At 51.1% G+C, this 12941-nt stretch overlaps 1 protein-coding gene across 2 annotated transcripts in view; it reads left to right on the top strand.

The window, feature by feature from the left end:
- FHIP2B (FHF complex subunit HOOK interacting protein 2B) overlaps window positions 1-12941 on the top strand; it is a 17456-nt gene extending 4515 nt beyond the window's left edge. Inside the window, exons 6-17 of one of the 2 annotated variants that reach the window (XM_083753239.1) lie at window positions 1174-1392; window positions 1503-1699; window positions 2765-2873; window positions 3947-4023; window positions 4156-4357; window positions 7028-7197; window positions 7283-7411; window positions 8312-8402; window positions 8591-8734; window positions 9741-9881; window positions 10066-10172; window positions 11437-12941. In XM_083753239.1, the coding sequence (XP_083609365.1) occupies window positions 1174-1392; window positions 1503-1699; window positions 2765-2873; window positions 3947-4023; window positions 4156-4357; window positions 7028-7197; window positions 7283-7411; window positions 8312-8402; window positions 8591-8734; window positions 9741-9881; window positions 10066-10172; window positions 11437-11542 (1692 nt within the window). In that variant the 3' untranslated portion in view covers window positions 11543-12941. The remainder of the gene's footprint in view (window positions 1-1173; window positions 1393-1502; window positions 1700-2764; window positions 2874-3946; window positions 4024-4155; window positions 4358-7027; window positions 7198-7282; window positions 7412-8311; window positions 8403-8590; window positions 8735-9740; window positions 9882-10065; window positions 10173-11436) is intronic. The other variant, XM_083753240.1, reaches the window with a different exon arrangement.

The following is a 12941-nucleotide window of genomic DNA, read 5'->3' as shown; positions in this document are numbered from 1 at the left end:
CTTGCCTACAGGAGCCAGTACATCTTTTAACAGTCTGGGACAGACTGCAGAGTGCTCTATTTTCACAAGGTCTGTATGTGCGAGGATGACCTTTAAAGCCCTAAACGGCCTCAGTCCAGTATACCTGAAGGAGCGTCTCCACCCCCATCGTTCTGCCTGGATGCTGAGGTCCAGCGCCGAGGGCCTTCTGGCGGTTCCCTCACTGTGAGAAGCCAAGTTACAGGAAACCAGGCAAAGGGCCTTCTCAGTAGTGGCACCCACCTTGTGGAACGCCCTCCCACCAGATGTCACAGAGAACAACAACTACCAGACTTTTAGAAGACATCTGAAGGCAGCCCTGTTTAGGGAAGCTTTTAATGTTTGATGTATTACGATATTTTAATATTTTTTTGGAAGCCGCCCAACCAGATGGGCGGGGAATAAATAATATATTATTATTATTATTATTATTATTATTATTATTATTATTGCAGAAATACACATGATCTTTTATTGCTTTATTTTTCAAAAGTTATATAGCATTTACTAAACAGAAATTATCTTAAGTCAGTGGTTCCCAAACTGTTCTCTCCTGGCCGGACCACTTAAAAATTACTGAGAGTCTTGACAGACCACTTAATTCTTTTTCTGCCTGTTGCCACAGTTATTTGGTGTGTCTGTCTGTGTGTGTGTGTGTGTGTGTGTGTGTGAGAGAGAGAGAGAGAGAGAGAGAGAGAGAGAATGAATCCCCAGTGCTCCCAAACCATGCACACCAAGCAGGCCTTTCATGGTGGGTCTGCAAATCAGTTGTATGAATTGCATGAACTCATTTAGTTTTTGGAATCAAGCGGTTTACTCATTATTTGAAGGAGCTCAGTGGGTGTTACTTTCTGCAGTGGGTGCTCAACTGCAAAGCTCAGGTTCATTCCAAGTGTTGATCAGGCATAGGCAAACTCGGCCCTCCAGATGTTTTGAGACTACAATTCCCATCATCCCTGACCACTGGTCCTGTTAGCTAGGGATGATGGGAGTTGTAGTCCCAAAACATCTGTTTGCCTATGCCTGGTGTTGATTCTGGAGGAGCCACCTATGGGTTGGACCCCTCTGGGGCATTGTGCCTTTGCTTGATTTCCCACCTTAAGCCCTGCATGCCAAACAACGATAATGTAGCCAGATTCTCCCCCCGTTTTCAAGGGCAAGAATGTGGCGAGTGGGCAGAAAGTGGATCAGGCCTTCCAGCCTCAGGGAGCAACAGCAGAGCCTGTCTTGGACCCTGCCCGGACCTTGCCTACCCCTGTAGAGCAGGACAGAAGACTGTGCCCAGAGGAGACTTCCTGTGAGGTGCAGCTTGTGGAACCAGCCTCCTCTGCCCCAAACCTGGTGACCTCCCTGATCAGCTTGTGCAAGAGCAAGGTACAGGGCCGTGGGGTGGGGCGCACGCTGCCTCTTGCTAGGGCAGGTGGAGAAGGTGAGACTGCATATCAAGGACGGCCTTCAGGAGCCTTGTTTTCTCTCCCTTGCAGAAGAGGAAGGTTGCCCTCAAAGCTCAGGAGAACCTTCTGCTGCTAACCAGCATCGACCATCGAGCAGCTGCCCTGGCTCTGGCGCGAGACAGCAGGCTTTGCCCCATGGTGGCTGACCACCTCTGCACGCTATGCGAGGCCATCCCAGCCACTGTCAACCCTGCTGATGTCACCACGCTTCAGCCGGTCAGCTGGAGGTAAAGATACCCCCAGAGGAGGCCTAGACCTTGGTCCTCCACCAGCAAGTGGAGTGGCCTAGCTGGTTGTGTAGATTAAATGCAGGCAAGGTGGAGAGCTTAAAATTAGTGGGGTTTTGCGCTGGGTTTTCCCAGCGTTGAAAGAGCTTTCAAGCGCTCTGTCTTGCTTACCGGAATCTTTCAAGATCTTCAAAGCTCTCTGCCTTGCTTGGGGAGTAAGTCCTGTTCGGTGCACCAGCTCTGGAAGATAAGATGTGGGGGCAGGTTTCAAGGAGTAAGTTCAGGTATACGTGTTTTTGCATATATCTGTGACCCCTGGAAATTAACCCCCACACAGAATGCAACCGTACTTTAAAACTGAAGAGCATATGATTGACAAACTGGTATATGTAGAGATACAGTGGTACCTTAGTTCTTGAACTTAATCCATTCCAGGAATCTGTTCGACTCCCGAAATGGTTCGAAAACCAAGGCGTAGCTTCCGGTTGGCCTGCGGGAGCTTCCTGCACTCAATCGGAAGCCGCATAAGCCGTGTCGGACATTCGGCTTCCGAAAAGCGTTCACAAACCGGAATACTCACTTCCAGTTTGCGGTATTCAGGAGCCGATTTGTTTGGGAGCCAAGCCATTCGGGAACCAAAGTACAGTGGTACCTCGGGATGCGAACGGAATCAGTTCCAGAGCCCTGTTAGAACGTAAGGCGCGACTGTGCATGTACGGGTTGCGTTTCGCCGTTTCCGCGCATGACGTCATTTTGACCGTCTGCGCATGTGCGAGTGGTGAAACCCACTCCATTACTTCCGGGTCGCTGCGTAGCGCAACCCGAAAATACTTATCCTGAAGCGTATTTATCCTGAGGTATGACTGTACCACTGTAAAACACTGACTTTCAGCGAATGTCAGGCAAAGTACACATCTCCCTCCCTATTCTGTGTCTGTAAAACCCAAACCAGTCTGTGTTGAAGCTGTCAGACTTATTTTGCCTCTCACTCTCAATCTGCTAGACAAGATGTTCAGACAGAGCAGTGCTCCATACATTGCTGAACTGTACCTCTCGCCCTTCCAGGCTTCAGGGCAGCTGCATTGAGGAGAATGACTTCCCAGGCCAACCCAGCCTTGAGGCTTTCTTTGCCTGGCTCGATCTCTGTGATTGCATAGCGAAAGAGGCTCACCCGGTAAGAGACCTCCTGCTGAGAGCTCACTCTGAAACTTGGTGGTACCTAACACCAAGGAAACTAGCGCTAATACGCCCAGGAACCTCACCAAAATGCTGGAGAGGGTGCACCTCCACAGGCACATACCTCCACTTATGGTGGGAGTGCCCCAAAATCCAACTATTCTGGACAACAGCCATATAAGGAACGTGTAAGATAACTAAGCAAGTATTAGAAATCACCCCAGAACTGGCCCTACTAAACATATTCCAAGACAATAATGCCCACTCTTATAACAAAGAACCCATAACCCACCTGCTCTCAGCAACCAGAAACATCATAGCCAGACACTGGAAAGACCTGTCAAGAATAAGCATGAACCAATAGTACCAAATAGTATGGGAAACAGCCCTACTAGAAAAATTAACTGATAAACTGAAACTGACACGGGGACTAATAGAAGACAATACCTCCACCCCAATATCACATATACAGCCCAACAAGACAACGACAAGAATCCACCAACAGCATATGAATCAATACAGTATGGCTAACCTGATTCAAAAACACCCACCCACCCCACTCACACACGAAAACAAAGTTCAACACAGCCAATCACAAACAAGCAACCGCACCCCAGGCCAGCCCCAACCTCTCTCACCACCAAAGGAGCACAAGCAAATAGCAAACGACACTGACACAAAAACCCACACACACATTAAGCAAAATAGAAATATCGCCTCCCGACCCCACCTCCACCCACCATGGCCCCCTCCACTTCTTCTCCCTTTTTTTCTTTCTAATGCCTCAACAAATGAAACTGACTTATGGAAAATGTAACTTGAAAAAAAAAGACACTGCACATACATTTGTAAACCAAGAAAACTTTAATAAAATATTTTAAAAGGAAGAGACCTCCTGCTGAAACCTCCATCCACATCCACGTAGTTAAGTCTTTGGAAGCTGCCTCAGGCTCTTTGCCCCGTTCCAGGGGAGCTTTCACTTCTCCCTTGGCCTCCTAGCTGACTCGGGTTTCTGAATGAGGAGCAGCTGCAGAGATCATGATGAGTCATTGTGGTGTTTCACCCCACCAGGTTGTGGCAGGTGCCGTAAGTGAGACGGTGGCTGAGAGGTTCTTCCAGGGAGTCCTGCAGTCCCAGCTCCTGCAAATGTGAGTCCAAGCTTAGCATGGAAAGAGGGGTGAGCACCAAGCCTTGTCCTGGTTGGGGGAACTCAAGAGACCTGCCCAATAAGCCCATGGCCAGAGTCAGCTCCCTTCATTCATCCCTGTCTTCCTTGGCAGGTCAGAACGCGGCATCCTTCTCTCGACAGCTGTCCTGACTGCCTTGGTAAGACACATCCGCTCTCCTGCGCTTCTCCAGGAATTGGTGGGGTTTGTGCTGGGAACCAAGGAAGGACCCGCAATGGCCAAGGATGCAGGCCACCAGCCGCAACACCACCTCTGCTCCCAACTGATTGAGCGCTGCAACCACTTGTCTGACGAGGTGAGCTGAAGTCCTGCTGGAAAAGTTCCACCTGAGCAGGATTCCTGCAAGCACACAGCAGTGGCTCAGTGCTTGGGTCAGACTGCCCTTTGTTGTTGTTGTTGTTTAGTTTGTTTTGTTTCTGTTAATTGATTCTCATGAAAACTTACAGATTCTGGCTTCACACAATTAACTCAAGGCAGAGTCAATTTACTCTTGGCAGAAAGCCAAGGTCTGCTTGACCTAGAAACTACTTACTCTGATTGGTTAACGACCAGCACTCAACTCTGTTATCTAGGAATGCTAGCACAGTTTGTGTTAGGTGTGTGTGTTAGGAGTTGGAGTGCTGTGTATGGTTAAGAGAGAGAGAGAGAGAGAAAGAAAGGATTTATTTTGCTTTGTTTTGTATGCAGAAACTCTGCTGGTTTTATTTTTCCTTTTAATAAATCCTGTAAATAGTTAGTCTGAGTCTAGCTGACTAGTCATTTCCACCTCAACTAGCTTCTTCGCTGTGCAGGAAAACTCTGCTACGCTTGGGCTAAAGCCATTAGAGCTATGCCTGGCACTTCAAAGTTCCAAGATAGTTGTTTAGTCGTGTCCGACTCTTCGTGACCCCATGGACCAGAGCACGCCAGGCACTCCTGTCTTCCACTGCCTCCCGCAGTTTGGTCAAACTCATGCTGGTAGCTTCGAGAACACTGTCCAACCATCTCGTCCTCTGTCATCCCCTTCTCCTTGTGCCCTCCATCTTTCCTAATATCAGGGTCTTTTCCAGGGAGTCTTCTCATGAGGTGGCCAAAGTATTGGAGCCTCAGCTTCACGATCTGTCCTTCCAGTGAGCACTCAGGGCTGATTTCCTTCAGAATGGAGAGGTTTGATCTTCTTGCAGTCCATGGGACTCTCAAGAGTCTCCTCCAGCACCAGAATTCAAAAGCATCAATTCTTCGGCGATCAGCCTTCTTTATGGTCCAGCTTTCACGTCCTTACATCACTGCTGGGAAAACCATAGCTCGCAACTTGCTGGACCTCAGGCTGTTCAGGACTTCACCTTGATAAGACGGAGGTCTTCAAGCATTTGAAGGCCAAGCATCAGCGCTTCTTTGTGGGAAGCAATCAAAAGCCTCAGAGCATGTGCAGAGGACTTTTTCTGAGTCACGGAAACTGCCAGGCTCCCAGGAGTTGCAGAGCGGGGTTGGGAATTATGGGTTTTGTTGGGCTTGAGGTCTTCTCCCCACTTGTTGGGAACTTAACCCCGGGGCGATAGTGATGACTGAAGACCACAGCAGGCCAAGGAGATCCAAGCATGGGGGATGCTTTTCCAGCCCTCCCCCTGCCCCCCGAACCTTCCCTTGCAAAATGGAAACTCTCATGCTTCCTTTGAGGCCTAGTGAACCCCAGGGAAGGAATCAGGCTCAGCTCTTTAGGAGGAAATGAAGCCTTCAGCAGCAGCTGAGGCTTCCCCAGGATAGCAGTGAGCTCTGTTGTTGAATCTCTACTCTGCGTGGGGCTGCCCTTGAGACTGACCCAGAAACTCCAGCGGGTACAGAATGCCGCAGCGAGACTCCTTATGGGGTCCTCGCCGCGGGATCACATTCACCCGGTGCTATACCAGCTGCACTGGCTCCCGGTGGAGTACAGGATCAGGTTTAAGGTGCTGGTTTTAACCTTTAAAGCCCTATATGGCCTAGGACCCTCGTACCTATGGGACCGCCTCTCCTGGTATGTCCCACAGAGGACCTTACGATCTTCAAACAAAAATATATTGGAGGTCCCGGGCCACAGGGAGGTTAGGCTGGCCTCAACCAGAGCCAGGGCTTTTTTGGCTGTGGCTCCGATCTGGTGGAACGCTCTGTCACAAGAGACTAGAGCCCTGCAGGACTTGACATCTTTCCGCAGGGCCTGCAAGACAGAGCTGTTCCACCAGGCCTTTGGCCAAGGCACAGCCTGACCCCCTCCTTCTGTAATCCTCACAGAACTCTAGCCCAATGGTTGCCATTAATTTGATTTCAACTGATTTTAAAATGAATTGATTTTAGAATGCTGTGTTACTTTTATTGTTGTTAGCCGCTCTGAGCCCGGTTTCAGCTGGGGAGGGCGGGATATAAATAAATTTATTATTATTATTATTATTATTATTATTATTATTATTATTATTATTATCTGCCATGCCCCTTAGTAAGGTTCAGAAAAGGAACACCAAAATGATCAATGGGAAGGCGCTACTCCCTTCTCTAGAGAGTTGCTCTTCTGCTTGGATCCTATTTCAGGTTTCCCTTTGGGGCATCTGGTCGGCCACTGTGAGAAGAGGATGCTGGACTAGATGGGCCATTGGCCTGATCCGACAGCCTCTTCCTATGTTCATGGCTCGATCAAGATGGGAAATGACAGTCTGCAACCCCAAAACCCAGCAACTTAGTGCCCTTGTCCCTCAATAGCTGCCCTTTCTTGTCTGCTACCAACTGGCCTTGCCTGCTGGCTGCCTGGAGTTTCTGTGGGTCTCCAAGGGGTGGCTCCAGGCTGCCTGAAGTGAGAGCTTCTCTTCCAAAACGGAGGCCAACCCCTGACTTCCATCTCCCTACACCTTTTTCCAGGTGGAAGGAGGTGGTGGAACTCAGCAGCTTCCAGTGCTGGCAGCAGGGCCTCCTAGCAGGCTTTCCTGACTCCTTGCCCTTCTTTCTTCCTCCCCTCCAGATCAGTATGGCCACCTTGAGGCTGTTTGAGGAGCTGCTGTGGCTTCCAGATCAACGTGTCATGCAGCGCCTGGTCCTGGACCACCTGGAGGAGCGCGGCTACCTCCTGAGAAGCCCACCTGGGCAGGAGGAGTCCCTTGCTCGTGAGCAAGAGCCCTGCGAGGATGGGTTGTAAGTGAGAGCGGGAGAGGAAAGTTGGGGGACGGGGCCCTCGTCCAGGCCAGCCACTCAATGCTTCTGTTCTCCGTCCCTGTAGAGAACTGGAGGAGGATCCCTACTTCATAGATGGGTTCCCAGGCACCAGCTTCCAGGTCTCTACCAAGCCGGGCGTCCCTGCCTCAAAGCAGCAAGCCCAGCCGGAGGACGTGAAGGAGGTGGTCAGCAGGTACGAAGGCGGGGCAGGGAGACCAGCTCACAATACGTGAACAGCTTGACTGAACTCACAAGGCAGGCCTTCGCCAGACTTCTCCACCCCAGCCCAGGCAGGCCCAAGCATTTCAGACCTGCTAGATAACTCTGTGGGTCCCTTCCTCCAACTCGACAGTTCTATGGTTCTTACTTCCATGAGGGCCAGCCAGGTGTGGCTGTCCTGACCACTGCTGATGGGAGTTGTAGTCCAGAACATCTGGAAGGCACAAGGTAGACAGGGGCTGCCATAAAGAGAGCTGTGTGGCTTGGCCATTTTGCAGGATTTTTTTTTTTAATGGCTGAGCATTTAGGTTGGAGCTTGTATGATATATTAGGCAAACAACTTGGCTTTCTGCATCCAGCTCGATTTTTAACCCTGCCCGGATTATATCTCCGCAGTGTATATACCGTGGTACCTTGGGTTAAGAACTTAATTTGTTCTGGAGGTCCGTTCTTAACCTGAAACTGTTCTTAACCTGAAGCACCACTTTAGCTAATGGGGCCTCCTGCTGCCGCCACACCGTCGGAGCACGATTTCTGTTCTCATCCTGAAGCAAAGTTCTTAACACGAGGTACTATTTCTGGGTTAGTGGAGTCTGTAATCTGAAGCGTATGTAACCCGAGGTACCACTGTATATATGGTCATCTGGTCCAAACCCCTGCAGGAATCATAGCTGAAGAATCTCTGACACCTGGTCATCCAACCTCTGCTTAAAATCCCCAAGAGGAGAGGCCACTGCCTTCCGAGGGTTAAGGTTCCATGTTAAGGTTCTTCCTAATGCTGCTCTCTTCCTAATGCTGACCCTCACACCTGTGTCCTGGGTCTCAGAGGCTTCTTTTCCCCCCATCATTGCCATCCTGCTTCCTTCTTTCTCAGCTTCCTCTGCCTGGTTCCCAGTGAAGCAAAGACCTCTGCCTACCTGGAAGAGGCCGGGTATGACACCTATGTCCACGATGCCAGTGTGCTGGTGAGTCACTTGTCTCCCTGCCTACCTGATCTCTGCTGATGTGTGATACCTGGCGTTGTTCTTCCCTTCTCCTGCGATTCACAGCATTTGAGTTCATTCTGCTTTATTGTCTCAGCTGGGCCCTGCAAGAGCCTCTCCTTAGCCCCTTCCCCTGCCCACCTGCGATCCATCCCCTCCTCTTCTGTCAGTTCCAGGAATGTTGTACCAAGGCATCTCGCTGGCACTGGCCAAAGGCCCCTCGGCCCCTGGAGACCTGCTCTGCCACCACTGGCTTCTACGAAGGCCGTTTCTTGGAAGTGCTCTTTGAACGGCTGATGCGCATCCTGGACCAGGTAAGGATGGGAAAGGGGTCCTTGCTAGGAGTGGCCAGCATCGCTAAGACCCTGGAGTCTGGTGTTTCTGTGGCCTAGAAGCAGCAGGGAGAGACAAGTTTTAGGGGCTGCTTCCTTCTCTAGGATGGAGCGCTAAGATTCTCTACTGGACTTCCTCAGCAGGGGAGCTGGAAAGCAGGGCTCTGCTGTGAGAGGCCAGCTCCATTTGGCCTCCTCTCCCCTAACCTGTCAGCTGGGGGCAGCCATTCCATCAGGCGATCTCAGGGGAAGAGAGAATGGGAGCAGCAGGGCTCATTGCATCAGCTGTGCTGGAGGCCCAGCTCCATCAGCCACCTCCTGCCCCTGAACTGGGCCACCTGGTCAACTATTTAGAAATCTCTGCCTGGGTTTTTGTTTTCCTCATCACTCCCTTTCCTTTTCCCCTTGTGTGTTGTGTCTTGTCTTGTAAGCCACTCCGGGAGCCTCTGGCTGATGAGGGTACCCAGATGCTCTAAATAAATACATAAGAGGGAAGGGGAAGTGAAGTGAAGGCACGAGTCAGGTGTTGATCATCAGGTGAGCTGTGCATAAGCAAGCTGCCGGCTAGCTCTGTGGAGGCTCCTTTTATTGGCACAATATGCAAAACCAGTCAGATACATTTTGGACTGTGACCTTGACACACCTTCCAGTCCCAAGATCGAGGGGTGGTACAAAGTTATTTTGGCACCTGTTTCCACCGCATCATTTCCCCCTTGCACAGTGTATGACGAAGGAGACAAAGATCACAGGCAGGGCACGGCAGGCCACTAAGAGAGCAAAGGTTAGATAGGGGGCATGATGTTCAGACAGCTGTGGCTTTGTCTGGTTGCAGAGAGCAAGTGCGGAATGTCGTGGGTGGGGGGAATTGCTTCTCTCCTGCTCTCTTCCCTCCCCCTCCGGTGACCCTCTATGCCTGGCTGTTTGTGCAGGCTGTGAATGACGCCCCACAGTTGAGCCCTCTGCCTCTCTTCTTATTCCTCCCTTGCAGCCCTACGCAGTGAACCTGCAGGTGACGTCGGTGCTGTCCCGTCTGGCTCTCTTTCCCCACCCTCACCTCCATGAGTACCTCCTGGATCCCTACTTGCCTCTGGCCCCCGGCTGCAGGACCCTCTTTTCCGTCCTGATCAGGGTAATGTCTAGTCTCGGCAAGGCAAGCAGGCTGGGTGGGGAGAAGTGGGGAATGCTGCCTGGGGAAGAAGGTGCCTTTTGGGGTGTCCTGTGCCTCTAAGCTAAGGGGAGCCCTGCCGCCCCCCCCCCAGCTCCTCCTCTCCACCTGACTCACAAGCCGCCACTCTGGTCTCTCCTCCCTCCAGGTGATTGGAGACCTAATGCAGAGGATCCACCGGATACCAAACTTCCCCACCAACTTGCTGCTTGTCCGGAGGGGGCTGATGGGGCTGGTCCCTGCTGAAGAACAACAGTGAGTGTTGGGGGGGACACTGCACACAGGTTGAAAGGGCTGGTGCCAACCTCCAGTTTGGAGAAAAGGAAAGGTAAAGAAGAGGCTGCATGAGAGAACCCTAAAATTATAGACAGCATGGAGCAATTGAATAGAGAAAAATGAAGCTGGATGATAAAAGAAAGGACTTCTTTGCACAGCCCAGAGTTAATCCCTTCCACAGGAGGCAGTGGTAGCCACCAACTTGGGTGGACCTAGAAGAGGATTAGACACAAAGTCAAGAAGGAGGAGAGGGCTGTTGGTGGCTGCTAGCCAGAATGGCTCTGCTCTGCCTCCAGAGTCGGAGGCAGAAATGCATGTGAACACCAGTTGCTGGAACCCACAGGAGGGGAGAGGGCTCTCGTGCTTGAATCTTGGATTGCGGGTTTCCCACAATGGGCATCTCGTTGGCCACTGTGAGAACAGGATGCTGAACTAGATGGGCCCCCTTTGGCCTGATCCAGCAGGACCATTTTATATTCAGGCACATCCCAAACTCTAAGGCATGGTGTGGGGGGACAACCAGACCTGTCATTTTCATATTCATCTATTCTTTTCACAGTCTGATTTTTTATTATTATTATTATTATTATTATTATTATTATTATTATTATTATTTTAGACCCTGCCACTCTGGGCAGCTTCCAACAAAATATTAAAACACAGTAGTCTGTCAGACATTAAAAGCTTCCCTAAACAGGGCTTCAGATGTCTTCTAAAAGTCTGGTAGTTGTTTATCCCTTTGACATCTGGTGGGAGGGCGTTCCACAGGGCAGGTGCCACTACCGAGAAGACCCTCTGCCTGGTTCCCTGTAACTTGGCTTCTCACAGTGAGGGAACCGCCAGAAGGCCCTCGGCGCTGGAACAGACGGAGCTGCGCAGACCATAGAATCATAGACTTGTAGAATTGGAAGGGACCCCAAGAGTCATCTAGTCCTTCCCTTTGGGATGCAGGAATCACAGCTAAAGACTCCCTGACAAATGACTATCTGCATGGAGGAAAAGAGGCTGACCTGTAAAGGAGGCAGTCTTTGGTTTAAGTCTCCCCTCCGGGAAGCTCCTGTCCTTCTGGGCATGACGCTGGCCTCCTTTGCTAAAGTTGCAAAGGACTCAGATAGTGCACATATGATGAAGGTGTTTTGCAAATGTAAAGTGCTGTCGTTCTTGAGAAGCAGAAGTGGGGAGGTGAGCAATAGGGAATGAGGGCAAGGCCGCTTCCTCAGCCTCACATGCTGCTTCCTTACAGGATCGGCCATCGTACCCTCCTGGAAGGGGTGGTTGTCCTCGAAGAATTCTGCAAGGAGCTGGCGGCCATCGTCTTCGTCAAGTCCATGCACGAGGTCCCCGCCTGACTTTCCAAGGAGCGCGCTGCCCCTTTTGGATCCCACACTTCTCAAGGGATGGATGCACAGCTGGAAAGGGCATCTGTGGCAACCCTAGAGGCCTTTGCAGCCTCGTAAGATCCGGGCCGCAGCCGTCGCTGGTTGCCTTCATGCGGGGAGAGTAGAGGCAGCCCCCCTGTGCTTGAAGGGCTGCCCAGGAGCCCCACGCCCAGTCCCTAGAGCAAAAGTCTCAGAAGTCAGGCTGCGACGAGGCGAGACCTAGCTCTTCCTGAGGTTGAGCGTGTGGTTCCTCAGCGAAGCCAGAAGTGCTCTGCCTTCTCCCTCAGAAGTCTCTCGCCGTGGCTCCAGGTGTGATTTCAGAGCAGTCATGGCTCCCTTCCTCCCTGCAGGAGCCTGCATGTGGCACCTCAGGGCAATCTGGTACAAGATACTAAAGGCTCCTCCTGGACTTTCTGGGTTTTTAATCTCTGGCTTGTTTTATTTAATGTTTGCCCAATGGGAAAGTGGGGCAGGCAGGGTGACCGAAAGCTGCTTTGTGAAAGGAAGAATCTTCCTACTATCCATGGCTGGGCATTAGGGGTGATGGGGCCGCCTGCCTCGGTTCTGACCTTTCTCTGCAGGCCGCAAAGGCCAGGCCAAGAGGGGGAGACACTATTTGCTCCTAACCACAGCAGACGTTGTTTTCTTCTGATCCTTTCCGGATCTGTCCAGTCTCAACTCCTCAGGAAAAGAGCCCTTTCCCTTTGTTTTTACTTTCTATTCTAACAGAGTTTCTGCTAGCCTTGTCAGCTGCAACTTAACCCCTTTCCAAAGAGCCTCTCTCTGGTTGGTTCCCCAGATGGCATTGGACTACAGCTCTCCTCATCCTTAGCTTGCAGGACCAGTTGTCAGGGACTATGGGAGTTGTAGTCCAATAGCATCTGGAGACCCAAGGTTGAGAGTGGCTGGGTCACAGGGTGGAAGAGGACCTGGGAGGCCAGGGTTCGAATCCCCACTCAGCCATCATGAAGCTCACTGAGTGTGATCTTAAGGCAGTGACTGCCTCTTGGCCTCTCAGGCTTGTTGTGGTTGGGATTAAATGAGGAGGGAGAGAAGAACCACATGTGCCGCCTTGAGCTCCTTGGAGGAAAAGGTGAGCTATTCGTTTCAATATGCAATATGTAAATAAATAAATGCCACCAAGAGCAGCCCTGGCTGGGGCTCCACCCACCATGGCCAGGCACGGCGTCCAGTCCGTTGTGGGTCTAAAGACTTTTCAAGTGCAATACATGTGGGGAGGGAATCTGCCCCCCCTCTCCGTAAGCTGGGACGCACTTTGGTGTCTCCACACTGCAGCTACAGATTCTCTGCTTCTACCCTGCTGGGTTTCTTACTCGTGCCTTGAAATAAATAATCTGTGGTAAACGTC

Source organism: Podarcis gaigeae (assembly GCF_964106915.1).
Source record: "Podarcis gaigeae genome assembly, chromosome: 8".
NCBI lineage: Eukaryota > Metazoa > Chordata > Lepidosauria > Squamata > Lacertidae > Podarcis > Podarcis gaigeae.
This window is presented reverse-complemented; position numbering and strand designations above follow the sequence as displayed.